At 44.2% G+C, this 16623-nt stretch overlaps 1 protein-coding gene across 1 annotated transcript in view; it reads left to right on the forward strand.

Annotated features, from left to right (window-relative positions):
• Positions 1-16623, forward strand: part of HID1 (HID1 domain containing) — a 57436-nt gene that overhangs the window by 11080 nt on the left and 29733 nt on the right. The window contains exons 2-4 of the mRNA XM_056863940.1: positions 9069-9218; positions 10714-10884; positions 16259-16372. Of these exons, the coding sequence (XP_056719918.1) occupies positions 9069-9218; positions 10714-10884; positions 16259-16372 (435 nt within the window). The remainder of the gene's footprint in view (positions 1-9068; positions 9219-10713; positions 10885-16258; positions 16373-16623) is intronic.

The following is a 16623-nucleotide window of genomic DNA, read 5'->3' on the forward strand; positions in this document are numbered from 1 at the left end:
CCCCGGGAACGTCCCTTGAATGGCGGCAGGCTCACCACCTTTTTCAGTGGCGCAGCCTCACTGCTCGCTATGGAACGTTTCCCCCTTTTAAAAATTTTAAACTTTTACTAAAAGGTCCCCCCCGCCCCCAGTGACTGAGAAGCCTCAGAGGAGGCGGGGCAGCTGTGCTGCTCCCGACTGCCACAGATCCACCCTCCCTTCAGGAATGGGCTGCCTGTTCGAATAGTTCAAGTCTATATACCTAAGGCAGGATTTTGTGCAATAAAATTTTCGCTATCCTGTCAACAATCCATCCAGTGTAATGTACTAGCTGAACCATTTGGCATATTATCAGTAAGGTTTTCATTCTACTTGCTTTCCCATCTTTTACCGATAGTGTGTTGGGTTCCCTTCCGAATAGATCTATTTTAAGGATGTAGATGTCACATGAACACATGAAGCTGCCTTATACTGAATCAGACCATTGGTCCATCACTGTCAGTATTGTTTGTTCAGACTGTCAGCAGCTCTTCATGGTCTCAGGAGGAGGTCTTTCATGTCGCCTACTGCCTGGTCCTTTTTAACTGGAGATGCCAATATTGAACCTAGGCCCTTTTGCATGCAAAGCAGAGGCTCTTCCACTGAGCCACAACCCCTCATCAATGAACCATGTCTGATGAACTATGTCGAAAAATCTGTCGTTCAAAATCCCAATAACCATTGCTTTTTGTAGAGGGCAATATCTATTAAAGGAGGGGCCATGGCTCAGTGGTAGAGCATCTGTTTTGCATACAGAAAGGCCCAGGTTCAACCCCTGGCATCTCCAGTTGAAAAGACTAGGTAGAAGGTGATGTGAAAGATCCCTGCCTGAGACCATGAAGAGCCGCTGCCGGTCTGAGTAGACAATACTGACCTTGATGGTCTGATTCAGTATAAGTCAACCTCATGTATTCATGTATGTACACAAGTTATTTGCCACAGGTTTGATGATGTTGAGAAATGGGTTTTTCCTGCTTCCTCTCAGCATCATAGTGCATTCATGTACATCTCAGAATTTCCCCAGCTTTTCTTTGATCTTTCCCAAACCTGCTTTGCTGTAACGTTTTTGGAAAGTTTGTAGCAACACATGGATGGCTGCAGTGGATGGGTAAGTTCGGATTTTCCCAGTTCTGTCCACCTTGCAGCCATTTTCCCTATCTCCGCAGCAGTTATTGCTTCCCCATCACTAGGGGTCTGGTTTTTTAAAGCCTCTAATTAAATACTGTTATATCTAAAGCAATCTGTACATCAGGTTCTCTGAATTCACAGTATTCACTTTTAAAACCAAATCTCTAACCCTCTTCAGTACAGAAATATGAGGGGAAGCATTTATCTGTAACCACAGGAGCCAGACTCTTTGAAAAATGAATTCAGAGAACCTAATACAAAGGTTGTTATATTGTTATAACAATATTCAATAGCCAATTAAAAAAAAACACCGGGAAAGCTCTGGGGGCTAGCCACTGCTGGAGGCCTGTGTCACAGGAAAACTATTTGGAGCCTGTCATGTGGAAACCCTGTTGCCACTGCACTGTATTGGCAGTTGCAGCATTAACAGGGAAACTACACAAGCCTGTTCTGGTGTGGAAAACACCAAAGAAACAGATGGATCTGAATTGCACAGTGACTCACAAAGACCCATTTCCATGTATAAGCTTCATTTCAAAAGGCTGTTAACCAAGCATTATATGCTTTTGAATGGCCGTGTGAACCCACTGTGTTCAGTTCTGGTCACCACACCTAAAAAAGGATATTACAGAGCTTGAGAAGGTGCAGAAAAGAGCAACCAAAATGATTAGGGGACTAGAGCAAGTGCCCTATGAGGATCGGTTAAAACGCTTAGGGCTATTTAGCTTGGAAAGAAGGCGGCTGAGGGGAGACATGATAGAGGTCTATAAAATTATGCATGGTTTGGAGAGAGTGGACAGGGAGACGTTTTTCTCCCCTGAGGCAAGGGCATCCTGAGCTGCGGGTTGTTTTCCCTCTCCATCCGGGTAGGCAGGACTAAAAGATTCTGACTTCCTGTGATACTTGGCGGGAAAACAGCCTGAGGAAGCCAGTTTCCGTCCTGCCTATCCGGGTGGAGCAGGCAACTCCGCATAGCTCTGTGCCTTTAGGCTTCATTTCTTTAGCTAGGAGTAGTTTCTTTCCCGTTCGTGTTACAGCTTACCTCTCAGTGTTCCGTGAGTCCTTAATCTTCGCCTTGATCCTTGTTTTTTGAGTGTTGGTCTGTCTTCTACCCCCCCCTTGATCTCAATGAGGAATCAGATCAATCTGAAGAGCCAAAGTCTAAGTTAAAAAAAGGGGTCAAGGAATGCTTTCCAAGACCTAAGACAACAACCAATTCAGTACCCTTCCCAGAATTTTTCATTAACGCGGTCAGAGACGAATGGGAGCACCCAACTCCCAATAAACAACTCCCCACTAGTATTAAAAAATTATACAATCTGGCTCCACATGCCATGGAAATGCTTAAGGTTCCCTTAGTAGACGCCCCTGTGTTGGACCTCCAATCACCAGGTTTGATCCCAGAAGACGGGGTGGGCTCCCTGAGAGACCAGTTAGACAGAAAGTCAGACTACCTGGCGAGGAAGGCGCACGAGGCCTCAGCCATGGCCATTCAGACCAGCGCTACCACTTCCATCTTTGCTAGGGCCGCTTATTTATGGGTCAAGAAAATTATACAACTTGTACCAGATGATAGCCTCAGAGTTCTTGGTGGTCTTGACAGAGTACAAACTGCGTTGACCGTGATGGCGGATGCCTCACTAGATACCATGTCCTCAGTAGCGAGGTCAATGGCATCAGTCACCTCCATTAGAAGGGGTCTATGGCTCAGGTCCTGGCCAGCTGATTTTAAGGCCAAAGCTACACTGATGGCCTACCCAGTCAAAGAGGGGAGGCTTTTCGGAGAAAAGCTGGACAGTATCCTTGTTGAAACAAAGGATAAAAAACAGGTCCTTCCCATGCAGATCAAAAAAGACCAACGTTCTCCTCTGTATCATTCCTTTCGTTCCCCCAAATTCACTCCCAGATTCAGAACAGACTTCAGGAGAGGCTCTTGGGTGTCAAACCGGGGATCATGGAACAATACCAGATCCTTTCGCAGAGGGGGGAGATTCTCTAGGCCCCAAAACTTCCAGGCCAGGTCAGATAAGGGCGACCGATTACCCAAACACCCCCCTCAGTGACGCCGATCACACCTACGTGGGGGGGAGGTTACAAATGTTCACAGCAAGGTGGGCCTTGTCCAACCCGGACAAATGGGTCTCTCAGATCCTATCAAATGGATACCTACTGGAATTCACCTCCCGACCCCGGGATCTCTTCCTAAATTCCCCTATATCACTCAAAACAGAGAAACATTCAAGGACAATAACAGCAATTCAACACCTGCTATTCATCAAAGCCATAGAGCCAGTCCCCAGCTCTCAGAAGGGCCAGGGAGTATATTCCATATTTTTTACGGTGCCAAAGAAAAACGGCGACTGGAGGGCCATCCTCGACTTGAAGTACATCAACAAGAGGATGGCTCGAAGACACTTCCGCATGGAAACAGTCAAGTCAATAGTGGAATCTCTACTCCCTGGCACCTTTATGACGGCTGTGGATCTGACGGAGGCCTACCTCCATATTCCTATACATCCACTACACAGACCATTCCTCAGGTTCGCCTATGGACCTAACCATTACCAATTCAGAGCCCTCCCCTTCGGGTTGACATCCGCCCCGAGGGTCTTCACGAAGGTACTGGTAACAGTCATTGCTACACTCAGACAGGAAGGAGTCCAGGTACACCCGTACCTGGACGATATTCTGATCTGTGCTCCAACACCAAATCTCTCCCGCACCCATACAGATCACGTTATCCAGGTCCTCCAGGAACATGGATATCTCATAAATTTCGGCAAGAGTTCCTTACAACCTTCCCAAGTTATGACACACCTGGGAACCAGAATCAACTCAAAGACCAACTCTTTATATCTATCCCAGGAGAGAATAAGCAAACTGAAAACCTTTGCTACCAAACTGACCAAATCAAAGTCCGCTATGCTAATGTCCCTTGCGGCTCTACTGGGCCTGATGGTGTCGTGCATAGCGATTGTCCCATGGGCACGCTTTCACTCACGCCCCCTTCAGTGGCTTCTACGTCCCCAACAATTAGATATAGCAAGAAAAAAGGTCAAGTCAGTGACAATCCCACACAGCGTCAGACACAGTCTTCTGTGGTGGACTGTTCCGTCGAACCTGCACAAAGCCACACAGTACATTCACGAAGACCCTGTTCAAGTCTTCACAGACGCCAGCCTTTTCGGATGGGGGGCCATATTGGGAGATCAGGTAGCCCAGGGTCGCTGGACCCACCAGGAATCACTGCTCCATATCAACCTGTTGGAGCTGAGAGCTGTCAAATTAGCTCTCTGGAAGTTCGCAGACATAATCAGGAACCATCATGTACTTATCAGAACGGACAATGTCGCTACAAAAGCGCACATCAACAAACAGGGGGGGTCCAGGTCCTCTTCCCTTCACAGAGAAGCAGTAGCAATTCTCACTTGGGCTCAAGCCAATCTTCCCTCGATCAGAGCGGAACATATCAAGGGAGACCTCAATTGCCAGGCCGACTGGTTAAGCCGGCAAAATTTAGACGAAGGAGAATGGGAGTTAGATCCAGGAACATTTCTTCAGATCACAGAAATATTTGGCACCCCCTTAGTAGATCTGTTTGCCTCCGAATCAAACCGCAAGGTACTCAGATTCTACTCCAGGTATTTTCACCCAAAGGCAGAAGGCACAGACGCCCTTCTCAGCCCGTGGCCCAGGGGACTGCTGTATGCTTTCCCCCCAATACCCATTCTACCAAAAGTCCTCCGCAAGATCCATCAATACAAAGCCAATGTGATATTAATAGCCCCTTACTGGCCTCGGAGGCCATGGTTTGTAACTCTGAAGCGCATGTCCTGCCAAGATCCATGGCAAATTCCAACGGAATCCAACACTCTCAGACAGGGACCTATCCTTCACCCAGACCCTCATTGGTTCTGTTTGACCGCCTGGCACTTGAAAGGCGGTCACTGCTAGAGCTAGGCTATTCCGTCGAAGTGGTTAACACAATTTTGGAGGCCAGAAAGCCCTCCACTAGGCGCATTTACAACGCGTCGTGGAAGGCTTTCGTTCGCTGGGCCAGGAGAAAGCAAATGGACCCACTTCACCCTGACATTCCCGGCATCCTGGAATTTTTACAGGAAGGGGTTAGACAGAACCTGAAGGCTTCCACTTTAAGAAGACAATTGGCCGCCATTTCTACTGTTGTTCCTTTCATGGACGGACATCCCACGACACAGCATAGACACATCTCTGCCTTTCTAAAAGGGGTATCCCAAATTCAACCTCCTGCCTCTCACAGGTTCCCTACATGGAATCTTAATCTGGTTCTTAAGATTCTCATGGGTCCACCATTCGAACCTCTCAAAACGGTTCCGATGAGGTACCTTCGCATGAAGGTCCTCTTCCTTACAGCTATTACCTCAGCTAGGAGGGTATCGGAACTCAGAGCCCTTTCCATCAGAAAAGGCCTGTGTGTCTTCCTTAAAGACAAGGTTGTCCTAACTCCTGACCCCACCTTCCGGCCTAAAATAAACTCCCATTTCCATAGATCTCAGGAAATAAACCTCCCATCGTTCTGCCCCAATCCATCAGGCACAACCGAAGCATTATGGCATACCTTAGACCTCAGGAGAGCCATCCGCACATTCATTAAGCGTACTGCAGAATTTAGAAAGTCAGACTTCCTATTTATAGGAATATCTAACCCCAGTAAAGGAAAAAAGATGTCAGCCGCTGCCATCAGTAACACAATCAAGGCATGCATAGCTGAAGCTTACAAGGTAGCTGGCAAGCCAGTGCCCGAGGGCATCACAGCTCATTCCCTTAGGAGTATGGCAACTACTGCCGCCTTTGACAAACAGGCCCCGCTGGAAGAAATTTGCCGGGCCGCAACCTGGTCCTCTGTTTCAACATTTATCAAGCATTATAAAATTCACACATGGTCCTCAGCGCAGGCGGCCTTCGGCCGCAGGGTCCTGCAGAATGTAGTCGAGTAAGTGTAGCTTATCCCACCCTTTTTTGGGGAGCTCTTATAAGTCCCGCAGCTCAGGATGCCCTTGCCTCAGGGGAGAATATAGCCTTGGATACTCACCGTGAGGGCTTATTCTCCTCTGAGGCGAAGGGCATCCTGCCCCTCCCTTATAACTTGTCTTACAATAAAAATTTTAACTGTTCAGTACTTGTCTCCTGCTTAGCACAGGAATGGCTCTATCTGTCTATCTGTTCATGTTGGGTTATATGCAATTGCAATTTACAGTTAGTTTATATAGCGAGTTCTTCCTACTGCTGTTAATGTAGCTAGTCTAGACGGTAACTGGCTTCCTCAGGCTGTTTTCCCGCCAAGTATCACAGGAAGTCAGAATCTTTTAGTCCTGCCTACCCGGATGGAGAGGGAAAACAACCCGCAGCTCAGGATGCCCTTCGCCTCAGAGGAGAATAAGCCCTCACGGTGAGTATCCAAGGCTATATTCTCCCTCTCCCATAATACTAGAACACGGGGTCATCTGCTGAGCTGGAGGGTGAGAGATTCAAAACAGATAAAAGGCAGTATTTCTTCACACAACACATAGTTAAATTGTGGAACTCCCTGCCCCAGGATGTGGTGATGGCTGCCAGCTTGGAGGGCTTTAAGAGGGGAGTGAACATGTTCATGGAGGAAAGGGGTATTCATGGCTACTAGTTAAAATGGATACTACTCATGATGGATATGTATTCTCTCCAGGATCAGAGGAGCATGCCTATTATCTTAGGTGCTGTGGAACACAGGCAGGATGGTGCTGCTGCAGTTGTCTTGTTTGGGGGCTTCCTAGAGGAACCTAGTTGGCCACTATGTGAACAGACTGCTGGACTTGATGGGCCTTGGTCTGATCCAGCAGGGCCTTTCTTATGTTCACTCTTGGAGTTGCTTTGGTGGCTGTTCTTATGACTTCCCATAATATCTGATTCTCAGTAATTTTCTCATACATCTTTGCTGCCCTACTAAATTTATCTGAAATGGCTCACTCACCCACCCCTTTCTTTAGCAGGAGAAACTGAATGCAGACTTGCTGGATTGCCCTTTAGCTAAACATGCAAATATGTTCTGTATTAAAGCAATCACCTGTGACTAAGCACCTACTTCTAGAGAGTTTAAAGGGGCTGTAAAGACTGTGATAGGAAGGTGGTTGGCATCAGCCTATCATAGAAACAAAAAACTGCCACAGAACAAACCTGCTCTACCAGTTTAGGCTTTGCTTTCTTGTTCTTGCTTTCTGGTCTTTGGGTTTTAGTGACACATCACCTATTTCTGGATAAGGAGGTATGCTTTCTCCTTTGACATAGGCAAATGTTAAATAGAATTGGTGAAGTTCTACATGCCTTATCCATTTTAAAACTTTACTTAATAATGGTCTGCTGTAAGCCACAAAATTGTAAATCAGGAAATTGTTTTAGTTTATTTAAACATTCATATCTCTTCTTTCCCCTCACGTTTTCCAAGCACAATTTGAAACACCCACTGGTTAGAATAGCCGCTATTAGGCAAGAACTGTTTGCTCTTTGAGCTTTTATGTCAATCATATAAAGGAGTCCGGATTTGAATGCTTGTTTTGTCTTATTGAACATCATTCAGCAAATGCTTTCCTAAAAGTATTCCTACAAAGAGTGATCTTTATTGTAGTGGCAGAACAAACAAACATACTCACTACAGCTTTTGTGGTTGTCTGGAACATAGCCTATTTATGTGTGAGTATGAATAAATGAGAGTCCTTGTAGAGAATACTGGACATTACCCTATCCATGTACAATATCTGTTCCCATGTATACAATGGTTCATGCCCATTATAATGTCTAATTGAAAGCTGAAAACACAAAACCCATCAGACCAGTTAATGAACTTCTGTTGTTCAGCAACTAAGACCTGTGCTCTCTACCACAGCTCCTTGTCGCACCCCAGAGCCCATATTATCTGTCTCCTTACTTCCAGCTTCTCTGTGTTACTTTCCTTCTGTCTTTTTAAGAATGGCTCCAAAGTCCATTTCTGTATCTTTTTGCAAATGTCTGCTGCTACCCTTGTACCTTCCAAATTGGGCCTTCATTAGTCTTCAGAATCACCACAGAGTACAGAGACTAATTCAATGAGGGGAGGAAGCTTTGCTGTGATACAGGATATAAAGGTGATGGTACCATTTCAGATCAATGCAATTAGGTTTACTTGTTTGCATGCTGTTATAGTGGGAGAACCAGACACAAGCACAGAGATACATTTTTCACATTTTAAAAAGCAAAACAAGCATTTGATGAAGCCATTTCAGAAGGTATTGCCTGCAAATGTAAGATGGTGGTCATAGATTCTTTTCTCAGGGAAAGGTCAAGTTTAATATAAAGTTTTGCAGAATCTGTGAAGAAACACTTGCATCAAGGGATTTAGATGAGGTGGGTGAAATATGAACGATCATAATCATAGGATTAAATTAATATTTTGGAATGTGTCTTCTTGGGTCAAATGCATTGATATGGAATTGTAGCCTGTTGCTGGAACCTTTTGGAGCTATGTACACTTTGCTACTTATCGTTCTAACTATAGTGACATTGTAAACCACATGTAGTTAAATAAACTGCACTCAACATGGGGAGATTGAGACGCTGGACCTCATGCACCTAACAACATGATTACCATACTCAAATTGGTGTTCTTTCATGCTTGCCAAAAGTGTCTCTCCTCAAGACAAAGAAGGTTCTGTTTCCTCATAAAAGGCTGGCAAGGTTTCCCCATTTACCAGGGTTTTCCAGCATCGCCCAACTATGGTCTTTTTACTTCTGATTAACAGCTGAAATGGTAAAAGAGCTAATCCAATAGCTCAAAACTCGTGTAGGTTGTAATTTATGTACTCCTTGACTGTTATCATCCCTGTGTAGATTTCAGTCCTCCCAAAGTGATTTTCGGAATGTTTGTCTCTTTTCAGCCTGTAGAGGCAACAGATGATGCCTTCTGGGACCAGTTCTGGGTAGATACAGCTACTTCAGTACAAGATGTCTTTGCCTTAGTTCCAGCTGCAGAAATCAGAGCTGTGAGGGAAGAATCTCCTTCAAATTTGGCTACTTTGTGTTACAAGGTAAGAAGTCGCTGCCTTCTCGGAAGTAATTTGTTTTCTTTCAAAATATAGCTAAACAAACCTTTATAGCTGCTTATTTCAAGCTTGCTACCTGGGCAATAATGAATTTCTCCAAGATGAGATGACATTCAGGTATACTGTTGAATTCTTTGCCTTGTAGAGCAGGACAAAAGTGGTTGAATCACATGGGTTCAGACATGCTATATCTTGGCATCGGCCATAGGAAACGTTTTTGAATCTCAGATGATTCATTCTTTTTCTTGTATATGTGTAATATACAAGGAAAAATGTTTAGCACCTCTGGGTATGTCTCATAGAAGAACTCTCCTGTATTAAGCAGCAGGAACCTCACCTGCTGTAACCGGAAATGTACTCCTGTGTTTGAGCCTCAGTAAAATGCCTTTGCTGAATTCCCCTCCCTGCCAGTAGCTTTTTCTGACCCTGGAAGGTAGATTCTTAGGGTTGTAAAAGCCGCATGTGCCAACAGCTGTGCGAATTGGGGCATTATGGTGGGGAGGGGGAAGGAGATGAAATTGCTCCCTCTCTTCCATCAGCAGAGCTGCATTGACAGAAGTAGGAAAAGGTAATTAATACACTTCATCTAGGGTTGCCAACCTCCAAGTGGTGGCTGGAGATCTCCTGCTATTACAACCCTGGAGAAAATGTATGCCTTGGAAGGTGGACTCTATGGCATTATACTCCATTGAAGTCCCTCCCCAAACCCTGCCCTCTTCAGGCTCCACCCCCTCAAATCTCCAGGTATTTTCCAACCCAGAGCTGATGACCCCATTTTCATTGCAGACTCCCAATCAATGTTGGTCCATGTGGGTTCCACAACCCCAAGATTCCATTTTCTGTGGGTTGAACGGGATTGCTGGGCTGGAGGGGGGATGTGCTGATGTTCCATGTTGTTTCAGCTGACAGTACTCAGAATCCAACCATGTTATTTCCCATACTGAAAATATATTTAGTGCAGGAACCTTCAGCTGAGTCTTTTGGCAACCTCAGCCAAGTGAGATTTCCTCCCTCTCTTCCTTTGCTGTTTGCTGAACACAAGGGGTACCTGTTCCTATTCTCTGCAGCATAGGACACGCAGACTATTAAGTTACTTGGACTGTGACTGGCCCACTGCTTACTTGTGGAAAGGTCTGTTCAACAAGGCTTGGCATACACTGCAAAGCGCTGAGCCTCCCTCAGTTTTGTTGTTTGAAAGAAAGGAATATTTAGAGGGCATACGCTATCATTTCAAAAGTTGGGATTGGATTTAGGTTGAAAATAGAATTCTTATGTTTTCCAAGTTACTGCATTTTGAGAAAGTGGTTTCTTCATATGGATTTTTCATTTGTTTCCAAAGGAAGGTTGACAGAAATAATAAACAATTATACATTTCCATGGTATAATGAGCCTGCTATAAGCCACTCAAACGTTTGCTGTGTGTCTGTGGCAAGAATTGGTACTTGTACGCTCCTGACATTTGCTTAATCTCTTGTTTCAGGCAGTGGAAAAACTAGTGCAGGGAGCTGAGAGTGGCTGTCATTCTGAGAAGGAAAAGCAGATTGTCCTGAATTGCAGCCGCCTGTTGACTCGTATCCTACCCTATATCTTTGAGGATCCTGACTGGAGAGGCTTCTTTTGGTCTACTGTTCCTGGGGCTGGGCGAGGAGGGGTAGGTCTCCACTAAACCAGATCATTGCTTTCCAAAGGCATGGCGGAGCTGCAGGAGGATGACTATTATTAAACAGGAATATCCAACAACAGGAATATCCTTGTGCCTATGCATCTGTGCACTGAACAGCATTAAATTTAGATGTTTACTAAACAATTCAACTTCCTCTGATTCAACAATCCACAGCACTCCTCCACAGACAGCTTCCTATAACCAAGTGAAACGGCAAGAGTAGAAGCCTACTTTGTTCTAATGCCCTGAGTTTCTCCTTGAAATGTCTGTGGGTGAATACTATATTAAAAGTGCCTTGGTTACTGCACAGTGTTGGGCAGTGGTTAGAATGTCAGACACTTAGTGTCTGGGAGACCAAGGTTCAAATCCCCATTCTGCTGTGGTGGCTCGCTGAGTGACCGAAGGCCAGTCTCACTATGTCAGCCTAACCTACCTCGCAGGGTTGTTGTGAGGAGAGGAGAATAATGTGAGCTATTTTTGGTCCCCATTGAGGAGAAAGGTGGGGTATAAATGAAGTAAATAAATAAAGATGCCTAGATCTGCATCCTGATACTTCTTGCTTTACCGAGATCATTGTAGCTTTCTGCCTTTTAGAAAGGACCACTTCAGCATGCTTAAGAGGATTGATAGAGACTGAAAATGGGTAGAGTGAACAAGCAGGAACCAAGCCTGTCACTTTTGGTTAGTTTTTACCCATGTACATTTTAGGTCATTATATCACTCTCATCTGGGCATACCTTCTGCTGCAGTTTCTCTTGGTTATGAAAAACTGTCTTGAATCCCCCCCATTTTTAAGTCAATAGGTGTGGGAGGAAAAAAATTAAAATGTGAGACTAGTTCTGACCTGACAAAGAAAACGAAATGTGGTGGGGTTTTTGTTATTTTTCAGCCAATATCAGTCACTGAATTTTATACCATTAGCTCACAGTCTATTGGATAGGAGCTGTACCATTAAAGGCTCTTGTGGGAATTTTATACCTTATTCAGCACCCGTATTAGCTTGCTCAGGAATTTTGATCTCTAGTGATGGCAGGGAATGGCAAGGACTGAATGCCCTGCATCTCTTTTTCTAATTCATACATATTTAGGCTATGTAGTTTCATATGCTGTGAGATGGCTACCATGTTTTCATTGTGCGTGCAATCTTTACAGACTGGGGTGGGTCTTCCTGTCATATAGTCACTTAACGTAGTGTCTTGCTTGATATAAGAGAAGCAATAGGAGCGTCTCTTGCCAAATGAAAGGCACAGTGGGTGCTTCCACCCTAGCCTTGTTTTCTGGTATTGATCTCACTCATTCATTTATTCTGGAGAATATAGGCAGTGCTCATCTGTAAACCATTGCAGCGGAAGTTGTAAAGAATGCATTTGCATACAGTGATTTGGTATGAACTGATTGCAACACTATTGTCTCATTGTTGTCATGGATTTATGGATTTGGATGTGGCAGGGGACAGTGTGCAACCCTGCTGTCATGAATAAAACTATCTTCAGCTGCGTCCTAAGGATGGAGAGTGAGGGAGCCAGGCACACCTCCCTGGGAGGCTGTTCCATAATTGTGCAGCTGCCACTGAAAAGGCTCGATCTTATTTACTCATCAGACATGCTTCTTTGATCGATGGGCACAGTCGAGATACCCTCTCCCTATGATACTGGTTTCCAAGCAGGAACGTATGTGAGACGACTATTCTTCACTCCTAAGCCCAACTCAAGGTGGTGGTATTGACCTTTAAAGCACTACATGGCTTTAAAGATCAACACCACCACCTTGAGTTGGGCTTGGGAGTGGGTTGGAAGCCAGTGTATTTGCTATAGGATTGGGGTCACATGATCCTGGTAAGTGCCCCCCCCCCAAACTGGCAGTCGAGCTGCAGCATTCTGCACTAGCCGCAGCTTGCCAGCACTCTTCAAGAATGGCCCCAAGTAGAGAGCACTGCAATAGTCCAGTCTAGATGTAACTAAGGCAAGGTTCACAGTAACCAGATTAGACTGAGCCAGGGATGGGCGTAGCTGGCGCACTAGCTGATGTGTGTCATGTTGTTTTTGCCGTCAAGTCACAGCTGACTTATGGCGACCTCGTAGGGTTTTTAAAGCAAGGGACGTTCAGAGGTGGTTTTCCGTTGCCTGCCTCCACATCACACTTGGAGATCTCCCATCCAAATACTTGCCACGGTCAAGGCTGAGAGTGTGTGACTGGCCCAAGGTCACCCAGCAACTTTCCATGTGGGGATTCGAACCTGGGTTTCCCAGATCCTAGTCCAACACCTTAACCACTACACCACGCTGTCTCTCGCGCTAGCTGAAGGTGGGCAAAAACGCTTTGAGCCATCACAGCCACCTGGTTTTCTGAGATTACCGTTGTGTCGAGGAGCACTCCCCAGCTGTGAACCTAACTTTTCAAGGGAGTGTAACCCCATCCAAGCCAGGGGAGGTCTCAAGCCCCTGGTATGCCTTTCTACTAACACAGACTACTAGAACTAGAAATTAGGCCATTAGTAATGATCAGGATTAATGTCAGTATAAAGGGATAAAACATGGTGCTTTTTTGCATTTCTCCACAAACTGATGGCCTGTGAATAACTTTGGCTCACTTTTCCCAATGCCCAGTGGAGTTCCTTTGTCTTCCTGCTGTGTGTGTGTAAAGTACTGTCAAGTCACCGCCAATTTATGGCAACCTCATAGCATTTTCAAGGCAAGTGATTAAGCAGAGGTGGTTTGCCATTTCCTTCTTCTGCAAAGTCTTCCTTGGTCTCCCATCCGAGTACTGACCCAGCTTAGCTTCCGAGATCGGGCTATACTGTACCATTTCACATCCCCTTCCTGCTATGGATTCCATCAAACTCAGTTCTTGCCTAGGAATCCATATACCGGTAGGAACATTCAGAGCAACTTTTGCAGTGGAAATGTAGAACATTCTACCATTTTTATATTTTCTGTATTTTATTTAATCTGCTTTTTTCAGTTGGGTTTTCTTTATTGCAGAATTATGAACTTTTTTTCATTGGAGAATTAGTCAGACTTTAGCCACAAGCTGTGGATGGGTGAAAAGAATTGATTTTTCTTTGCAATGGGTTCATGCAAAAATTGTAAAGTTGAAAATGCCCCATATTTCTTTCCACATCAAATCTCTTGCCAATCATGACAAATATAGGTTACTTGTGTCCTCAGTAAGGGATGGAGTCTCCCTCTCTGGCAACTCAGGTTGCCTTTCTGTAGTTTATCCTGATACAGTTTGTCAGCTGTCTTTAAATGATTATTTTGCTGATAACTTATAAAGCAGTTAATTGATTGTATATTATAATAGGCAAAATATTGTTAATAAACGTGAAAATAATTTTTCATGATTAAATACCTGGTCAAATAATTTAATGGGGAAAATAATTTTAAATATGTTGGGTGCAGTTCTTTCACCAGATTCTTCAGGGTAGCATCAATGAAATGGACAGGACTTATAAGAGCACAGCTGTGCTCTTAGTATCTTTCATCCATTCATGTTGATGGAACTTGAGAAAGAGAAACTCCTGGGGAACATTGAATATTCTGTTGCAGACCATAGCTGTGTTAAACCATCCTTATTGTTAATGGGTGATGGGTGAAATAGCTGATCAGTGCTTCTGAGTAGCAAATTAATGTTTTGGCTCTTAAGATGCCAGAAGGCTCTGTTTCTCCATCTCTGATTTCAAAACTGAATGGAAGTGTCTGCAGTCTGCCTGCTTTCATCTCTTGTAATTGCCTGTTTCTGAACTTGGAATGATTTTTATTGGTTGCCCTGATATGGAAGGCACTAGGCAACATCAGATCAATGTAGGTCATTATTGTAGTCCAGATGCTTGCCATGAGCATAGTGCTGTGTGTTGGGCACAGGCTGATAGGAGCCTGGCTGTCACAGATAAGCTTCTGTTTCTTTCCATAAACCTCTCCTAGTGGAGGGGGAGGGTCTGAGATTGAGGAAGAGATTTGAGATACAGTGATGTAGGCCTGCAGAAGGAGCTCGTGTGGTTCCCTTGGAAACAGCTGTAGATTTGTGACTGAAACATCAGCACTGATACAATGAGAGTAGGGCTTGGTTTGAATGCCTGGAAGCACTCAGGTTGCTCTGCCAGAGGGTGCTTGTTCTGTCACAGCAGGCTGAGACCATCTTCTTGCTGAGTAACCCCTGCCTCTGCGGCACATTTATCATATAGTACTGTATGCCTCATTTAAATTCTGCAAAGCAAATAAATGTTATAGTGCAACTGAAGCCACCACAGCCCTATGATTAGATCATTTAACCAGGAAACTTAGGTCTTTTCTGAAGTTACTTTGGACAAAGCAGTGGCATATATAGCCCTGTTTGATACACGTTGTCCAGGATAGCACTTTTAATATAGGGACATTGCATTTTGAATGCAGCAAAAACACAGTTTTTAAATTGAAAAAAAGAGTTGCTATACAGGCAAAAATCAAAGATACAATACACAATAAAGACCCTACTTGACAAGCTGATATAACTTTTGCATAATCGGTCTCCAAACCAACTCCGTCTGTTGTGCATCTTTCCCATTCCACAGAACCATCAATCTAAAGATCTGATAAGTCTCTAAACATTTTTGTGCTCATTCTTGGACTGTAGGAGCAATAGTCTGTTTCCAGTGCCTCGTGAACACAGTTCTAGCAGCAATTATAAGATGTGGGAAAATGGAGTGTAGATTATTAGGAACTTTTGGTACATAGTTAAGCAAAAAGGCCTCAACTGTAAAAGAGAGATTAGATCCAAAACCAACTTTTATTACATCAAAACAGGATTGTCAATAGTTTTTAGTTTGTGTACAAGTCCCCATGAGTGGTAAAAACCAGCTCTAGATGAGTTACAATACCAGCTCTTATCAAGTAGATTCCTCCTCGAGACAGCAAGTTTTCTTTCACTTGTGGTCTATTATAATTATGAATGTACTCCTGATCCATCCTCATGATCACTTTTATCTCAGTTAATGGAAAGCCTCCGAAGTGCAAAAAGAGTTACCTTGTAACGTATTAGGAGGGCAAACGAAAAAGTGTTATCATGAAAAAGTGTTATCATGAAAATAAGCCAACAGCTTCATCCAGTCTCTTGAATATGCTTGGTTTCCCATTCCTGGTCTCCCCCTCCCGATTTTTAGTACCTGGGAATTATGGAAGAGTCCTGATTACTTTTTTTGTCTTCAGAGGAAACCAAATGATGCAGCTCCATGTCTCCTTCTTTTGCAGCTCTTGGAGTCTTCTACTTTCCCAACTATGACTTCCACCTTCATTGTAATTCTCCCTCAAAATTTTGTTTGTAGAGCTGCTCTGTAATGACTGCTAAATTCAGACTGAGAATGCTATATTTTGTTCATGGTCTGCAGGGGGATGAAGATGATGAAAATGCTAGGCCTTTGGCTGAATCATTGCTTCTGGCTGTCTCAGATTTGCTCTTCTGTCCTGAATTCACAGTCCAAAGTCATCGAAAAAACAACGTGGTAAGTTGAATAATCTCTAGTTTGAGCCAGTTAGGCAAACAGGTTCGGTTTCTATTAAGGCCTTCCCTAGGCTCGTTATAAGGGTTCTCTGATGAGTTTGTACCGCTGTTGGCTGCAGAATAGTGACTCCCTATATGTGGATCATAGCCTGATTAATGCTGCGTTTGTGATATGTGTCTTACTATTTATTGGGATGTGCCTGAAAATAGTAAGAGTTTTCTGAAAGGTCAGTCAATGAGCTATCCAGAAGC

Source organism: Euleptes europaea, chromosome 1, assembly GCF_029931775.1.
Source record: "Euleptes europaea isolate rEulEur1 chromosome 1, rEulEur1.hap1, whole genome shotgun sequence".
In the NCBI taxonomy this organism is placed as follows: domain Eukaryota; kingdom Metazoa; phylum Chordata; class Lepidosauria; order Squamata; family Sphaerodactylidae; genus Euleptes; species Euleptes europaea.